The sequence below is a fragment of the Chiloscyllium plagiosum genome, unplaced genomic scaffold (genome assembly GCF_037043375.1).
Source record: "Chiloscyllium plagiosum isolate Xiang-an unplaced genomic scaffold, Cpla_swu_hap1 HiC_scaffold_4, whole genome shotgun sequence".
Lineage (NCBI taxonomy): Eukaryota > Metazoa > Chordata > Chondrichthyes > Orectolobiformes > Hemiscylliidae > Chiloscyllium > Chiloscyllium plagiosum.
The window spans coordinates 33,282,918-33,300,808 of NW_028270142.1; the positions used below are offsets into that span (position 1 = coordinate 33,282,918).

The window sequence follows — 17,891 nt, forward strand, 5'->3', positions numbered from 1 at the left end:
CCAACTACTCCCGGGACCGTCCAAATGCAGGAAACCCACAAGGAAACAGGGAAAATGTGCTAGCCTAAAGAGGAGGTTGAATCAATGTGGTTTCAAGAACCCCCTTCCCCAGCATATTCCTGGCAAATGTCCAGGCTATTGAAAACAAAACAGGTGAACTCAGATTTAGAATGTCTTACAAGCTGATGGGTTCTCCGTACATTGCATGGACTGCATGGCGTCCTCGGGTAAGGTGAAGGGCGGTGGGGTATGTTTCCTGATCAACACTTACAGGTGCTTGGACATCGTGACACTGGCAAACCACTGCTCCCCAGACATAGAATACCTTACAGGAAAATTCTGTCCCTATTACCTACTACAAGAGTTCACCTCCGCCATCCTTACAACAGTCCTACATAGCACCCCATGCAGATGTGAAGAATGCTCTAGACGTGACCTACACTGCCACAAACATCCTAGAGACAAAATTCCCCGAGGCCCTAATCATTGTGGTAAAAACAATGACTGCAGATGCTGGAAACCAGATTCTGGATTAGTGGTGCTGGAAAAGCACAGCAGTTCAGGCAGCATCCGAGGAACAGTAAAATCGACGTTTCGAGCAAAAGCCCTTCATCAGGAATACAGGCAGAGTGCCTGAAGGTTGGAGAGATAAATGAGAGGAGGGTGGGGGTGGGGAGAAAGTAGCATAGAGTACAATAGGTGAGTGGGGGAGGGGATGAAGGTGATAAGTCAGGGAGGAGGGGGAAGTGGATAGGTGGAAAAGAAGATAGGCAGATAGGACAAGTCATGGGAACAGTGCTGAGTTGGAAGTTTGGAACTGGGGTGAGGTGGGGGGGTGGGGTGGGGGGAGGGGAAATGAGGAAACTGTTGAAGTCTACATTGATGCCCTGGGGTTGAAGTGTTCTGAATGTCCAAGCATCTGGATTACACCTCTTCCCACCCTACCTCCTGCAACAAGGACAGAACGCCCCTGGTGCTCACCTTCCACCCTATCAACCTTCGCATAAACCAAATCATCCGCCGACATTTCCGCCACCTCCAAACGGACCCCACTACCAGGGATATATTTCCCTCCCCACCCCTTTCCGCCTTCCGCAAAGACCGTTCCGTCCGCGACTACCTAGTCAGGTCCACGACGCCTACAACCCACCCTCCCGTCTTGGCACCTTCCCCTGCCACCGCAGGAATTGCAAAACCTGCGCCCACACCTCCTCCCTCACCTCATCCAAGGCCCGATAAGAGCCTTCCACATCCATCAACGTTTTACCTGCACATCCACCAATATCATTTATTGTATCCGTTGCTCCCGATGCAGTCTCCTCTACATTGGAGAGACTGGACGCCTCCTAGCAGAGCGCTTTAGGGAACATCTCTGGGACACCCGCACCAATCAACCACACCGCCCTGTGGCCCAACATTTCAACTCCCCCTCCCACTCAGCCGAGGACATAGAGGTCCTGGGCCTCCTTCACCGCTGCTCCCTCATCACCCGATGCCTGGAGGAAGAACACCTCATCTTCCGCCTCGGAACACTTCAACCCCAGGGTGTCAATGTGGACTTGAACAGTTTCCTCATTTCCCCTTCCTCCACCTCACCCCAGTTCCAAACTTCCAGCTCAGCACTGTCCCCATGACTTGTCCTATCTGCCTATCTTCTTTTCCACCTATCCACTCCCCCCTCCTCCCTGACCTATCACCTTTATCCCCTCCTCCACTCACCTATTGTACTCTGAAGAAGGGCTAATGCCCGAAACGTCGATTCTCCTGTTCCCTAGATGCTGCCTGACCTGCTGCGCTTTTCCAGCAACACATTTCCATATTGTACTCTATGCTACTTTCGCCTCACCCCTACCCTCCTCATTTACCTCTCCACCCTTCAGGCACTCTGACTGTATTCCTGATGAAGGGCTTTTGCCCGAAACGTCGATTTTACTGTTCCTCGGATGCTGCCTGAACTGCTGTGTTTTTCCAGCACCACTAATGCAGAGCCCTAATCATGGTGCCTGGTAACTTTAACCAGGTTAACCTCAAGGTGGTGCTGCCAATGTACCACCAACATATCTCCTGCCCCAGATGGCCAACAACTGCTACACAACCAAAGATGCCGATTGCTCCATCCCCCACTCACACTTTGAAAAATCAGATCACGGCACCTCGCAGCTTGCAGGCTGGAGATGAAATGTGAGGACCTTTCACAAAAAATATAATACGGGTCTGGGGCTGTGGAAGATCGTCTCTGGGATTGCTTGGAATTGTTGAACTGGACTGCTTTCAAGTACTCAACAGAAAACCTAGACGAGTACACAACCATTGTCATGTATTTCAGTATCAAAGCGTGGAGGACTGCATACCAAAGTCAATCCAAGTGTTCCCTAACTGTAAACCCTGGATGAATCAGGGAATCCACTCCCTCCTGAAGATAGACATGCAGCATTCAAGTCAGATGACCCAGACCAATACAGAAAATCCAGATATGACCTCCACAAAGCCATCAGGGATGTCAAGAGGCAGTACCAGACAAAGGTAGACGCCCAAACCTACCAAACTGACTCCTGCCACCTATGGCAAGGCCTAAACGATATTATGGGACACAAAATGAAGCAGAGCAAGATAGCAGACAAAGACACATCCCTTGCTGATGGGTTAAATGCTTTCTATGTTTGGTTTGAGCAGAATGCCAGCAGCGCAGTGATGCCTGCCTCGACAGCCCTGGAGACATCTGTTCCCTCAGTCATAGCAGCAGATGTCAGATCGGTCTTCCTGGGAGTCAACCCAAGGAGAGTGATGGGCCCGGATAGTGTCGCCAGCCAAGCACTCAGATCCTGTGTGGACCAACTGGTGGAGGTATTCACTGACATCTTCAATCTCTTCCTCCTAGAAGCCAAAGTCTCCACCTGCTTCAAGAAAACCATCATCATCCCTGTACCTAAGAAAGCACATTAATTGTGCCTTAACCACAGCACAATGGCTCTGATCTCAATCATCAAGTGCTTTGAGAGACTGGTTATGGCCCACATCAACACCAGTCTTCTAGCTTGCTTTGATCTCCTACAATTTGCCTACTGACAGGACAGATCCACAGCAGATGCCATTACTCTAGTCCTGCACTTATCCCTGGAACATCTGAACAACACGGACATCTGCATCAGACTCTTGCTCATTGACTCCACCTCTGCCTTTAATACCACTATCCCTTCCAGACTGATCTCAAACATCTTGGTCTCAGCTTCAGCGGATCTGCAACTGGATCCTCAACTTTCTGATCCACAGACCACAATGTGTGAAGATAGGTAACTGCACCTCCTCCACAACAACACAATACTGGAGCTCAAGGATGCGCCCTCAGCCCCCCACTGTACGTCCGATACACCCACAACTGTTTTGCCAAATTCCAAACAAATACCATCTACAAAGTTCGCTGATGACACCAGATTAGTGGGATGGGTATCTAACAATGTTGAGTCAAGATACAGAAGGGAGATAGAGGGCTTGGTGATGTGATTCACTCAGAACAACCTTTCTCTCAGCATCAACAAAACTAAAGAACTGATCATTGACATCAAAAAGAAAGGAGGAGAACATGCCACCATCTAATTTAACAGAGCTGAGGTTGAGGGAGTGGAGAGCAACAAGTTCTTCGGAGTGACGATAGCCGACAACCTGTCCTGGACTTCCCATGTAGATGCGATGGTCAAGGCGGCACAACAACGCCTCTTCTTCCTCAGGTGGCTCAGGAAATCTGGCATGTCCATAAGGACCCTCATCAACGTCTATAGATCCACCGTTTGAAAGCATACATTCCGGGTCCATAACAGCCTGGTATGGCAACTGCTCTGCCCAGGACCTTAAGAAACTACAGAAGGTAGTGTGCACAGCCCAGACCATCATGGAAGAAAACCTTCCATGCATGGACTCCATTTATACGGCTTGCTTTCGCGTAAAGGATGCCAGCATCAAAAACCCATCGCATGAAAGTAATGATCTCCAACAATCTTTCCCTTCAGGCAGAAGATACAAAAGCTTAAATACACGCATCAGCAGGATTAAGAACAGCTTCTTCCCAGCCAATATTAGACTGATGAATAGACTCTCCAGCCTCAAATAATGCTGATCTTACCTCGTGCATGCCCTCTGCATTGTAGCCCGTATGTCTGTCTAAGTCCTTTTGATCTATACATTCTTGCTTACTATGGTCTCTTGTAATGCTTGTAAACAAAGCTTCTCACTGTGCCTCAGTACATGTGACAATAAATCAATCAAAATCATCCTCTGAGTTACTGCCTCTTCTTTCCTCCTTTAATTTAAACTTTTCTTCAGCTACTTCATGTTGTCTGATTTTTCTATCTCTTTGGAGTACAAGCTTTTTTTAAAATTCCATTCCCCTCTTCATAGGTTTTTCATTTTTTTCCTGCTCTTTCAATTTCTTTGATTTTCTTTCCAATTCAAGCTTTATGTCCAGTTCTCTAATCCTCTATTTCTCCTTCCTTTCCATTGCTCTTTTTTTCCCCCATTCTCAACCCTTTCCATTTTGGTTCTTTTTTCTTTATCCCAACTTTTGATTTCTCTCTTTTTCTTCTAATTCAAGTTTTTTTTCCATTTCTTTCGGAATCTTAGCTAACTCTAGAAATGGCATATCAATTTCATATTTCCCTCCTTTCCATTAATAATGTTGAGTATCATCCTTCAAGATCCTGCTTGTGTTTCTAACTTCAATTTATCTGCTAACTTTTCAGTGTGGCCTTAAAGATTAATCCACTATTATATTTTCTACTCTAAGCTGTAGTACAATCAAACCCCTTCTGAAAGTCCAAACAGTGTAACATACTTCACATCATTAGAAATCACAACGCCAGGTTATAGTCCAACAGGTTTTTTTGGAAGCACTAGCTTTTGGAGCGCTGCTCCTTCATCAGGTGATTGTGGAGATTAAGACTGTAAAACACAGAATTTAAAGCAAAAGTTTCCAGTGTGATGTGACTGAAATTATATCATCTTTTAGAATGACGTGCAGAATTACATTTTACTTTGCTCAAAAACTGCATGAATCCATGTAATATTCTGAAAATTCGTTTTTTAGATTAGAATCAGTCTGACCATTGTGGCACAGGCAGCCTTACAGGGAGTTAACATCTTCAATACTTTATCTGGGCCAACAAGGCATCAATCGTTAAACTGCACTTAAGCATGTAACTTTTTAAAAAAAGTTTTGCAATTTACATATGAAAGAACTGATACCAACATGGTCATTCTAAAAGATGAGAGACTTAACAATCAATCGGGTCTTTTTCAATACACAATTTCAGTTACATCACACTGGAAACTTTTGCTATAAATTCGGTTTCTTACAATCTTATTCTCCACAATCACCTGTGGAAGGAGCAGCACTCCAAATGCTAGTGCTTCCAAATAAACCTGTTGGACTATAATCTGGTGTTGCGTGATTTCTAACTTTGTACATCCCAATCCAACACCAGCACCTCCAAATCATTCTTCACACCAACACTCATTTAGGTTCAGTACTTCCATGTTATTGTCCATTTAAAGTTTTACTAAACTATCTTAAATTTAATGGATTTCTGTCTTGATGAGATCCCTCACTTTGTTATGATCCGAACAGATAATAATATCGGACAAGTCATTTCCCCAGAATGAAACCTGACTTGATGGACAATAAGTTTTAATTTTCAGTTTGGTTACCATGGAGGTCAGACACAGAACACTGCCAACATACTTTTAACAAATGAACACAAGTTTTTTTTTACACAAAGGGGAAGAAAATCAAAGCTTGGTCTCTCTTCCTCTCTCTATTCACAAACACATTTGAAAAGATCTTATCATAAACAGCGAAAAAAAAACAGCACTTTTATCCAAGAAATATCCTTTACAGGCACCCAACTCCAATGAAGTACTACTCTTATTTTACTCTTGAATTGTAAGACTATATTTTTTAACTTGGCTATTTTTTGATTGGGATTGAAATGGATAAACAGCGGTTTAAAAAAAAGGATTGTGGAAGGAATTGCTGCACTTTTTAAAAGCAAGCATCCAGCACTTATTCTACATATTGTTCAGACTGTTGTTGACTAATGGGCAAAGTTTAGTTGCAGATGAACTTGCATCAGAGAATGTGTACAGGATGAGATTTGGCTCGCAACCAATAGTTGATTGGTGAGAAATGCCCAGTTGTCAATGACCAAGGCCTTCTGTTTGCCAACAAATACATGATTGGTTCACAGATGGCTCAGGAGCTTTTGGGTGTAAATGTTGTAGCCAGAACTTTTGGAACTCCGCAATGGAAGAGGGAGTTCTCTGCAGGAAATCCATTAGCCTGAAGAAAGCCAGTTCATTTGCCCTTACCAGTTGTAGTAACCTGTTGCTTTTAACCGACAAGTTAGAGACTTTTATTAGTGGTAAACCAGTTGCTCTGTGCCTCTTGAAAACAAATGAAAGTACCTGGAGAAGACAGAAGCAGCAAGTCCTGGCAAGTCAAAATGACCATCTCAGTGAGCACTGTGGACAGGAACTATGGAACTGCCTTCCTAGTATTTACCTTCACCCATAATGTCAATTATTTTTGTGTCTGTCTGCATGTATGTAAAGGAGTAGTTTTTCAAGGGGGATAGAGTTTAAAAGAGTAAAGTTCACAGTTGTCCACTTACAGTTAGAATCTATTTATGTGGAACAATTAGTAATTCTCGTTAAGTACTGAAATCTTGCCCATACTTTGTCAACCCGGGTCTAAATAAAAACAAATTGGTAATTTTTGCATACTTTTTATAAAATCTTTTAACTTTTACAATAATACTGGTATGAATAACAAGGCTTGATTTTCGAGGATGCCATGCTAGTCAGGACTGATTATAATTGCTTACACACAGGCACAAACTAACTCAAATATTAAGGAAAAACTCTTGGTCTACTTGGACTGCAGAAATATCTGAAGACTTCTATGTAGCAATGATGATCTGGAGACTGCCAAAGGTAAATTGACTGTCTGCTTTCCTGTTTAGGAACATATTAACTGGAGTAAGGCTATTCATCCCATTGAGCTTGCCCCACATTCAATATGATCTCAGCTAAGGTAGTATGGGATGAAATCAGTACGATAGCAATACATGATCTTGGTCCAGAGAAATAAAAAATCCATACGGGTGGATGAAATAAAAAAGGGAAAGAAGACCCTAGTAGGAGAAGTCAGAAGGTCTCCCAAAAGTACCTACATGTTGGACAGAGCTATTCAGGAGCTAATTGGTACGACCCTGGGAATCACTGAGGATCAGAGGCACCTTGATGTGCATGCCCACTCGTCCCTTATGGTAGCAAGACAGGTCGATAAAACGGTTAAGGTGGTATATAGGATAATTGCCTTAGTTGGTTGAGGCATAAATTTTAAGAGCAGAGAGGAGATGCTGAAACTATATAAAAAGTTGGCTAGATTTACATTTTATGGTCACGTGTACCCAGGCATTGAGAATATTATGTGCTGTTCTGGAATCATAGGTTGGATGTGATTGCAATGGAGAATTACCAGATGTTGCCTCTCTCTTAAAAGAGAGATTGATAGACTGGGGTTATTTTCCTTGGAGTAGGAAGACTGAGGATGGACATAATTGAGACGCATAAAATTGAGATACATAGGCTTTTTCCCCTGGTGGAGGGTTCAATGATCTGGGGCATAGATTTAAAGTAACAGGTAGGTGGTTTTGAGGGAATGTGAGGTGAGAAATTTTAACTGAGAGGGTGGTGGGAATTTGGAATTCCCTGTTTGTAAGGGTGGTAGAGGCTGAAACCCGCATAACCTTTCAGATATATTTAGATGTGCACTTGCGATGCCAATGCATACAAAGCCAAGCGCTGGAAAATGGGATTAGAATAGTTAGGTGGTAATTGTTTTTGACTGACATCAGCTCTATAGGCCAAAGGGCACTTTTCAGTGATGTACACCTCTGACTCTAACAAAGGTATATAAAGAAAGACAGTACATTAATCATGGGTGACTTTAAACTTCACATAGAATGGAATAGTCAGATTGGCAGAGGGAGCCAAGGGGAAGAATTCATAGAGTGTGTATTGAGGACAGTTTCCTAGAACAATAGGGTGGAAGGTTTGCTTGAGTAGTTCGAGAGGGTTTAAACTAGTATGGCAGAGGGGTGGGAACCTGAGCTGTATGCTGGGAGGTGAGAGTTGATGAAGGTGAGGCAATAGCAAGACGTAGACCAGCTAGTGGGAAGGATTTTCCTGGGAAGGAACCAAGGGATCAGTTAAAGTGTGTTTGCTTTAACGCAAGGAGTATCAGGAATAAAAGTGATGAACTTAGAGCATGGATCAGTACCTGGTGCTATGATGTTGTGGCCATAACAAAGACATGGGTTTCTCAGGGGCAGGAATGGTTGCTGGATGTTCCAGGGTTTAGAGCATTTAAAAAGAATAGGGAGTGGGGAAAAGGGGAGAGGGTGTAGCACTACTCATCAGAGAGGGTATCACAGCTACAGAAGCTTCCATTGTCGAGGAAGATCTGCCTACTGAGTCAGTATGGGTGGAAATTAGGAACAGCAAGGGAGCAGTCACCTCGCTAGGGGTTTACTACAGGCCCCCCAATAGCAGCAGGGAGATGGAAGAAAGCATAGGTTGGCAGATTTTGGAAAAGTGTGGACGTAGTAGGGTTGTTGTAATGGGTGACTTTAACTTTCCCAATATTGATTGGAACCTCCTTCGAGTAGAAGATTTGAATGGAGCTGTTTTTGTAAGGTGTGTTCAGGAGGGTTTCCTAACTCAGTATGTTGACAGGCCAACGAGGGGCGAGGCCATTCTAGACTTGGTGCTCGGAAACGAGCCGGGGCAGGTATCAGATCTTGTGGTGGGAGAGCATTTTGGTGATAGTGACCACAACTGCCTCACATTCTACATAGCTATGGAGAAGGAGAGGATTAGGCAAAATGGGAGGATATTTAATTGGGTAAGAGGAAACTATGATGCGATTAGACATGAGTTAGGAAGCATGGACTGGGAGCAATTGTTCCATGGTAAAGGCACTATAGACATGTGGAGACTGTTTAAAGGAACAGTTATTGAGAGTGATGAATAAATATGTCCCTCTGAGACAGGCAAGAAGGGGTAAGATAAAGGAACCTTGGATGACAAGAGCGATGGAGCTTCTCGTCAAAAGGAAGGTAGCTTACATAAGGTGGAGGTAGCTAGGGTCAAGCTCAGCTCTAGAGGATTAAAGGCAGGCGAGGAAGGAGCTCAAAAATGGTCTGAGGAGAGCCAGGAGGGGACATGAGAAAGGCTTGCAGAACAGATTAGGGAGAACACAAAGGCATTTTACACTTATGTGAGGAATAAGAGAATGGTCAAAGAAAAAGTAGGGCCGATCAGGGATAGCATAGGGAATTTGTGTGTGGATTCTGAGGAGGTAGGGGAAGCCCTAAATGAGTTTTTTGCTTCTGTCTTTACGAATGAAACGAACTTTGTAGTGAATGAAACCATTGAAGAGCAGGTGTGCATGCTGGAATGGATAGAGATAGAGGAAGCTGATGTGCTGAAAATTTTGTCAAACATTAAAATTGACAAGTCGCCAGGCTCGGACCAGATTTGTCCTCGGCTGCTTTGGGAAACGAGAAATGCAATTGCTTCGCCACTTGCGAAGATCTTTGCATCCTTGCTCTCCACTGGAGTCGTACCTGAGGACTGGAGAGGCGCAAATGTAATTCCTCTCTTCAAGAAAGGAAATAGGGAAATCCCTGGCAATTACAGACCAGTAAGTCTCACGTCTGTCGTCTGCAAGGTGTTAGAAAGGATTCTGAGGGATAGGATTTATGACCATCTGGAAGAGCATGACTTGATTAAATGCAGTCAACATGGCTTTGTGAGGGGCAGGTCATGCCTCACAAACCTTATTGAGTTCTTTGAGGATGTGACTAGAAAAGATGATGAGGGCCAAACTGTGGATGTGGTGTATATGGACTTCAGCAAGGCATTTGATAAGTTTCCCCATGATAGGTTCATTCAGAAGGTCAGGAGGAAGGGGATTCAGGGGAACTTAGCTGTCTGGATACAGAATTGGCTGGCCAACAGAAGACAGCGAGTGGTAGTAGAAGGAAAATATTCTGCTTGGAAGTCAGTGATGTGTGGTGTTCCACAGGGCTCTGTCCTTGGGCCTCTCCTGTTTGTAATTTTTATTAATGACTTGGATGAGGGGATTGAAGGATGGGTCAGCGAGTTTGCAGACGACACAAAGGTTGGAGGTGTCGTTGACAGTATAGAGGACTCTTGTAGGCTGCAGCGGGACATTGACAGGACGCAGAGATGGGCTGAGAGGTGGCAGATGGAGTTCAACCTGGATAAATGCGAGGTGATGCATTTTGGAAGGTCAAATTTGAAAGCTGAGTACAGGATTAAGGATAGGATTCTTGGCAGTGTGGAGGAACAGGGATCTTGGTGTGCAGGTACACAGATCCCTTAAAATGGCCACCCAAGTGAACAGGGTTCTTAAGAAAGCATATGGTGTTTTGGCTTTCATTAACAGGGGGATTGAGTTTAAGAGTCGCGAGATCTTGTTGCAGCTCTATAAAACTTTGGTTAGACCGCACTTGGAATACTGCGTCCAGTTCTGGTCGCCCTATTATAGGAAAGATGTGAATGCTTTGGAGAGGGTTCAGAGGAGGTTTACCAGAATGCTGCCTGGACTGGAGGGCTTATCTTATGAAGAGAGGTTGACTGAGCTCAGACTTTCTTCATTGGAGAAAAGGAGGAGGAGAGGGGACCTAATTGAGGTATACAAGATAATGAGAGGCATAGATAGAGTCGATAGCCAGAGACTATTTCCCAGGGCAGAAATGGCTAACATGAGGGGTCATAGTTTTACGCTGGTTGGAGGAAAGTATAGAGGGAATGTCGGAGGCGGGTTCTTTACACAGAGTTGAGAGAGTATGGAATGCGTTGCCAGCAGCAGTTATGGAAGCAAGGCCATTGGGGACAGTTAAGAGACTGCTGGACATGCATATGGTCACAGAAATTTGAGGGTGCATACATGAGGATCAATGGTCAGCACAACATCGTGGGCTGAAGGGCCTGTTCTGTGCTGTACTGTTCTATGTTCTAATTTGTTGTGGATCAAACTTGAGATCCAGGCTATTTTGGATTTAGTAATGTGTAATGAGGCTTGTTTAATAGATGATGTCAGTTTATAAGATCCCCTTGAAACAATGGCCCAACATGCTAAAATTTAGCACTCAGTTTGAGAGGGAGGAACTTGAGTCAGAATCATAAGAGTACAAAGGAATGAGGGTAGAGATGGCTGGAGTGGACTGGGAAAGGAGTTTAGCAGCAAAGATGATCGAGGAACAATTGTAGAGGTTTAAGGAAATAGTTCATGGCTCACAATTATATATCCCATTGAGGAAGAAGGAACCTCGGAAGGAGATAAATCAACAATGACTAACCAGAGAAATTAAGAATAGCAGCAAAAATGAAGAAAAACTAAAGTGAAGATTAGTGGAAAGCCAGATGTTTAGGAATATTTTAAATCAAACCAAAGATGACCAAAAAAAGGTGAATATAAACTTTGAGTGTAAACTTGCAAGTAACATCAAGACAGACATAATGAGTTTACTTAAATATATAAAAAGGAAGACAGAAGCCAAAATAAACACATGGTCCACAGAGAATGTGGCTGAGGATTATCTGATCAGCCATTACCTCAATGAATGGTGGAGTGGACTCAATAGGCTGAACAGCCTACTTATCCACTTACATCTTATGGTCTTGTCAGAAGTCTGTCCTGTCCTGCCACAGATAAGAGACTATGCTTTATGGTGGTAGACAACAATGGTACACTAAACTTGAGGAGAGAATACTGAAAAATTAAATCCTCTACTTATAACCAAAGTCTCTACATCGCAAGTTCATTTTGCCCAGACTCCTACTGCTTTTATGATGGTTTGAAACTTTTGACAGAAGTCTTTATTGATAAGGTATTTTTTTGAGAAATATTTTAAAGACATAGGTGTCAGTACTATGGTAGATGAAGTAGCTGAAGGCTCTGCCATTGAAACTGGTGGAGGAGTGTAGCAGACATATGCGGTGGCTGTGAAGTATAAAAGGTTAGAATTGGAGAAGTACGAAGTGCAGAAGTGATTAAAAAGTTAGGAGACTTAACTTCCATGGGAAATAAAACATATTTGGGAACAGTGGATCCACTCTGTGTCCTCCTCCCTAAGATTGTTCATTTTCTTGCTTTTCTCACATTGCATTCAGCTTTTGCTCATTTTTCCTGACTTTTGGCGTTTCATCTATCTCAACTGCTGTTCAAAGAATCATCTATTGCAGTCCAATCTCCATGAAGTCAAAGCATTAAAACAGCAGAACATAACTGCAGGAGATATCAGTTGAGCAGACTGTGATGACAAATTGTGACATACATTTGATTATGGCAGATGAACGTAAACATATTCTAAACATAATTAACCTTAGTGGTAGATACCATTTAAATGAAAAATCTGCATATAAAAAAGAAGAAAATAAATGGGGACAGAAGTGAATTTTGCAGTAGGTTGTTGCAGCAAATTGAGAGTAAAGCTGAACCACTCCACACAGAAAGCTATAATTTTAGGCACATGACTCTGCATACGGTGAGCTCTTGATCCTAACTGGAATTTAGCTGCTTTCCCAATAGAGGGGGAAAATGAAAAGCGTAAACACTTTATGTTCAGTTACAAAATCCATATCTAAGGTTTCTGGACCTTGCTGTTAATCCTCGAGTCCAGCAGCACAAGCTGAGCAAATGGAAGAATGATCTACAAACAGCACCACATAAATAAATAAAGAAAACACAGAAGCATGCCAAAATAGCTATTTAAAATTAAAAAAAAAACCAACCTCCCTATCTCCAAGTGTCTCCAGAAGCAGCAGCAAAACAGTTTTGAAATGTTCATCCCATACTCCTAGTGACTCTTCCTGAATTGATTTCAGGAGTTCATACATCGCTGCTTTACGTTCTTCTATTCTTTCATTGTGATTAGAAAGTTCCTTTAGCAGCTCGGCAACCAAATCAGACTGGTCCAAGGAAGAATCTGTTTATAAAAAGTTAAATAACAATTAATGCCTAAGATTTTAATTTTTTAACATCATTGGTATTTTGAGAATAGAAATACCTTTAAATGACTTGTTGAAGTACAAAATTAGTAAAAGACCACTGGCATGGACCTCTAATCTATTAACCCCTACCTTGACAACTTGAGCATGTTTTGCCACTCAAAAACAAATCATAGTTGGTTTCAAATGGAATGACATATATGCCTTTGTCTTTATCCATTAATTCAAAAATCTACCATTCTCAGACATCAAATTTACAACTGAACAGAGATCAATTACAGTTTGAAGGCAAGAGATCCCAACTTCTACCTGAAATGTCTCTTCAATTGCTATCATATTTTGATCTTAAAGAAATTAAGCACCCAATGTATGTGAAGAAATTGTAAAAGATCAATATTTGTTGTGGAAAAACATTCATTATTGGGAAGAATGGCACTCGAAATGAAATATGAAAGATCTGGGTCTAACTTTTGGACTGTATCTGTTGTCTTACACATACAAAAGAGCAGAAAGTTTTGCCACAGCTAACATATTCCTCTTAATATCTTGAAGACTTTGATCAAACTATTCCTTTCCCTTCTAAAATCCAGGCAATACAACCTTAGTTTGTTTAATATCCTCAGACTTTGATTCCCAAGGGTGAAACTATGGTGAACCAATACTCCACCCATTGCCAACATATTTCTCCTAGTGTTCACTGCTTAAGGTATGGTCTACCCAGAGCTGAACTTTCAAATCTTGATAGGTGAGTTCTTCAGATAGAAAGGCTAATATTGCATTTGGATGTTTGCTCACTTTCTGTATTTTAATGATCCATGTTCATGGAATCTCAAGTTTCTTTGGACCTCGACTCTATGAACCGATCCACCATTATTTTATTGAATGGCAGTGAAGGGGCACAGGCAGAATGGTCTAATTCTGCGCCTATTTCTATGTTTATTTGTTCTGTTCATAAGCTTTTGTTTTCCAGTTGATCTATTTTGTGAATGTCCAAGATAGTACCTCATTTTTCTAAAGATTTGTGTACTCACTTACTCGAACAATTTCCAATTTTATGCCTTCACATACACTGCTCATAATGTTATCTATCTGACAATTTTGCCAGTCAGGGAATTTTCTTTTCATTTATTCAAGGGATGTGGCTATCTCTGGTTGCAGTTTACCCAAAGTTATTAGCATTTATTATCTGCTGAGACTCTCAGTTATTAATTTGTTATGTCTAGACTGTACTACTCCAAACAACTCCTGGTTGCACCCTGGTTCTACCCTTCATAAACTCGAGGTTGTTCAAAACTAGTTATCTCTGCCTTCATCCAGATTAAGTCCTTACTCATCATGAAGACCATGAGGACCCGATTCCAACAACACCTTGAGCTGAAGCTTTACATCATTTACAGATCTCTCCATGACCTTGTACCTCTCTTTTTCTGTGACCTCTTCCAACCCCATTTTCGGAGATATGTATAGTCCTATAATTCTGACCTCTTGAGCCTTTCAATTTTAATTGCTCTATCATCAGTAGTTGTGCCTTCAGCTACCAAGAGCCTAAATTCTGGAATTTCACTAATTCTCCTGCCGATCTTTCCTTTAGATAATATTTCAAATCTATCTTTTTGATCTTATTGATCATCTATTAAAATGTCACCAGATAGAAATGTAGAAAATTTAAGGAACAGAAGCAAGCTATTTATCCCATTGAGTTTGTGTCAGGCAATAATAAGCTATCCAGCCTAATTGCAGTTTCCAGCTTTTTCCCTATAACCTTGTAGGTTTGGCATTTAAGGTGCTCATTCAAATATTATTTAAATGGTTTCTGTGTTTACCCCTTTTTTGAGGCATTGAGTTCCAGATGCCACCCACCTTTTGAATGAAAAGTTCTCTCAATCTCCCACCAATCCTTTTACCAATTATTCCACATCTAAGCCGAGCTATTGACCTGTTTATAAAGATGATAGACTCTCTTACTTAATTCCGACTGCTCCTCTTGTAATTGTATACATTTATGTGGGTCATTGCCAAATTTTGCCGCACAACTCTCCTTTGAAGCATTTTGGGACATTTCATTATAGTATAGGTGCTACATAAACAAATAAATTGCTTTATTCGCTGGGGCATAGAATTTCAGAACTGGAAGGTTATGCTGAAACCATATAAAAATTGGTTAGACCATAGCTGGAGTACTGTGCACAGTTCTGGAATTCATATTAAAGGAAGGATGTGATTGCACTAGAGAGGGACCAGAGAAAATTTACCATGACGCTGCCTCGGCTGGACAGTTTCAGTCACTTGTGGAGGAGAAATTGGACAGACTGGAGCTTTTTTTTAAAAAAACAGCAGAGTAGCTTGAATGGGAACAGATTGAGATGTGTAAACGTATAATGGACATATATAGGATGGATAAGAAGGATTCCTTGATGGAGGTATCAATAGCCAAAGGTACGGATTTAAAGAATGGGGCAGAAGGGTTCGGGGAAAAGGGGTGGGTGGGTGTGCATGGTGGGAATCTGGAACTCTCTGGCTGTAAGGGTGGTAGAGGCAGAAAACCTTTAAGTAGTATTTAAATTGGCACTTGCGATGCCAAGACGCACAAGGCTATGGATTAAGTGTTGGAAGATGGAATTTAGAATGGTTAGGTGGTTGGTTTTGACCAGTATTGATGGAGGGGCAGAAGGGTGCTTTTGATCTCTATGATTAAATCTAGAATACCAATGGATCAAGAGAATTCCCACTAATACCAAATGATTTATTCACAGTAAATAGAGAAAGACACATGTCACAGGTACTGATGTACGACCAAAAGCAGGCAACACATCTCCATTTTAAGCCAAAAGATCAGGAACTGCCATAATGATCAGTGAGCTTGTTAACTCTGCTGTGAAATGCCTGTCTGAACCACTGTTCATTATATTGGAGGAGATCTGCAGATTAAAATCTGGGACAACCACCTCTGGTATGACAATCGAGGGTGAAACCAGGGTCACATCAACAAGTAAATAATTGTAGTACCTAGCTATCATATTTTATAGAATGTTGTTAGTACTTAAGGCTAACATGCAGTTAATGGCAATAAAGAAGCAATAATATTAAGAAATATCAAAATGTACAAAAAAAAAGCAAAATCAACTTAACGTTTTAATTCTACAATAAAATTTGCACAAAGGACTCTTTGGAAAGAAAATCACTGAGGCATGAGTGCAGTCTTCCAGAAAGGAGCAGGTGCAAATATCTGTTCCTATAATTTTCCAGATTGTAAAAAAACCAACTAACCCTTTTGCAGGTCCAGAGAACACGGAGTACAGAGAGAATTGTATTAACTCATGCTGTTGTCACATTTTGAAAACTGCATCTGCTAGACAAAATGTTTTGTCAACGAAGTATTACCTGATTCGATGTTTGTGATGCTAACATGTCAACAGAAGATATCAAATACTGGTACAGCAGTTTCATATGCTGACATAATTTTCATTCATTATGACCTTGAAAGAAACCCAGTAAAAACTAGATATTTATAAATGTACAACACAATGTGTGTACTGTTTGGTATTCGTGAAGTTAAACTAATGAAGTGTTAATTTACTATTGAAAATACTACTTTTCCATGTGTAGCAGAGATACATCAATCCACTAAAGCAATAAAAATATTTCCTTCCAGGAGTTATCTTTACATAAAAGGTATCGCATACTAAAAACAATCTTGGAAGCACAGAACATCAAAATAACCAAATTTATTAATATGATCTCTCAATTTGTTCTAGCAGCTCTTCCAGATTTGCAGCTTATAACAGTAATTCTCAGCAGAACATTGCAATGATAACACATTGACTACCAACTCCAAAGTTTAGATCATCATGAAGTATGCAATTATCCTTTCACAAGCCCCACTTTGGGGAAAAAAAGAGTAAAGCAACAGAAAATTAAAAGAAACAAACATTCTTGCGTGGGTTGAAAGGCACTTTATTTTGCCATTTAGAATGGAATATTTCAGCTAAGAACTAATACGGCCTGAGGGTCAAGGAATTAAGAAATATAGGCAGATTTATTCAAGGAATATAATCTTGACAACATGGATGTCAACTCACTTTTCTTGAAAAAGTTCCTAAAACCACTACATCCTTTACGCACAACTAATACAACAGTATTTTTTGCTCCAACTCAGAACAGGTCAAAGTTTTTCCAATGTGTGCCAAAGATGACTGCTAATTGCACCAAAACATTTTTCTCTTCTAACTGGATTACGCAGCAACGTCACTTCAATTCAAGATCTACATTAGAAATGTCTCATGCAATCATTCATTATAGAAAAGTGAAAAAACTAATCAGAATTTTTTTTGTCAAGTAGGAGGTTAGACTTTTTTTTTTTACTTAAAGGTTACCAAATTGTTGGTGTGGGGATGGATAGTGCTAATAAAGATAAATGCTGAAGGTTTGAAAATAAAAACACAAAATGTTGGAGAAGTTCAAAAGGTTTGGCAAGATCCATGTAGAGAGAAACAAATTAATGTTTTGAATGCAATTACTTATTCAGAAGTAATGTGGAACAGTCTTGGACGTTATACTAAAATGGGGCAGAGAAAAGTATCCATAGTATGATCCCAGCAAAGATTAATTTAGTTGGGCTGGCAGCATCTGCGGAGAGAGAAACACATTTTCTGAGTCCAATATAATTCTACCCCAGAATTCTTGTCTCTCCACAGATGTTGCAAGGCCAGTTGGGTTTCTCCAGCACTTCATCGTTATTTTATTGCAGATCTCCAACATCCACAGTAACATGCTTTTAATTCATTAGTGTCCTTTTCTTT

At 41.3% G+C, this 17,891-nt stretch overlaps 1 protein-coding gene across 48 annotated transcripts in view; it reads right to left on the reverse strand.

Moving 5' to 3' along the window:
* The window catches only part of clasp2 (cytoplasmic linker associated protein 2), a 328,546-nt gene that overhangs the window by 18,098 nt on the left and 292,557 nt on the right, over positions 1 to 17,891 (reverse strand). For all 48 annotated transcript variants that reach the window (XM_087986123.1, XM_087986122.1, XM_087986097.1 and 45 more), the window contains one exon: positions 12,877 to 13,070. In XM_087986123.1, coding sequence (XP_087842249.1) covers positions 12,877 to 13,070 — 194 coding nt within the window. The remainder of the gene's footprint in view (positions 1 to 12,876; positions 13,071 to 17,891) is intronic.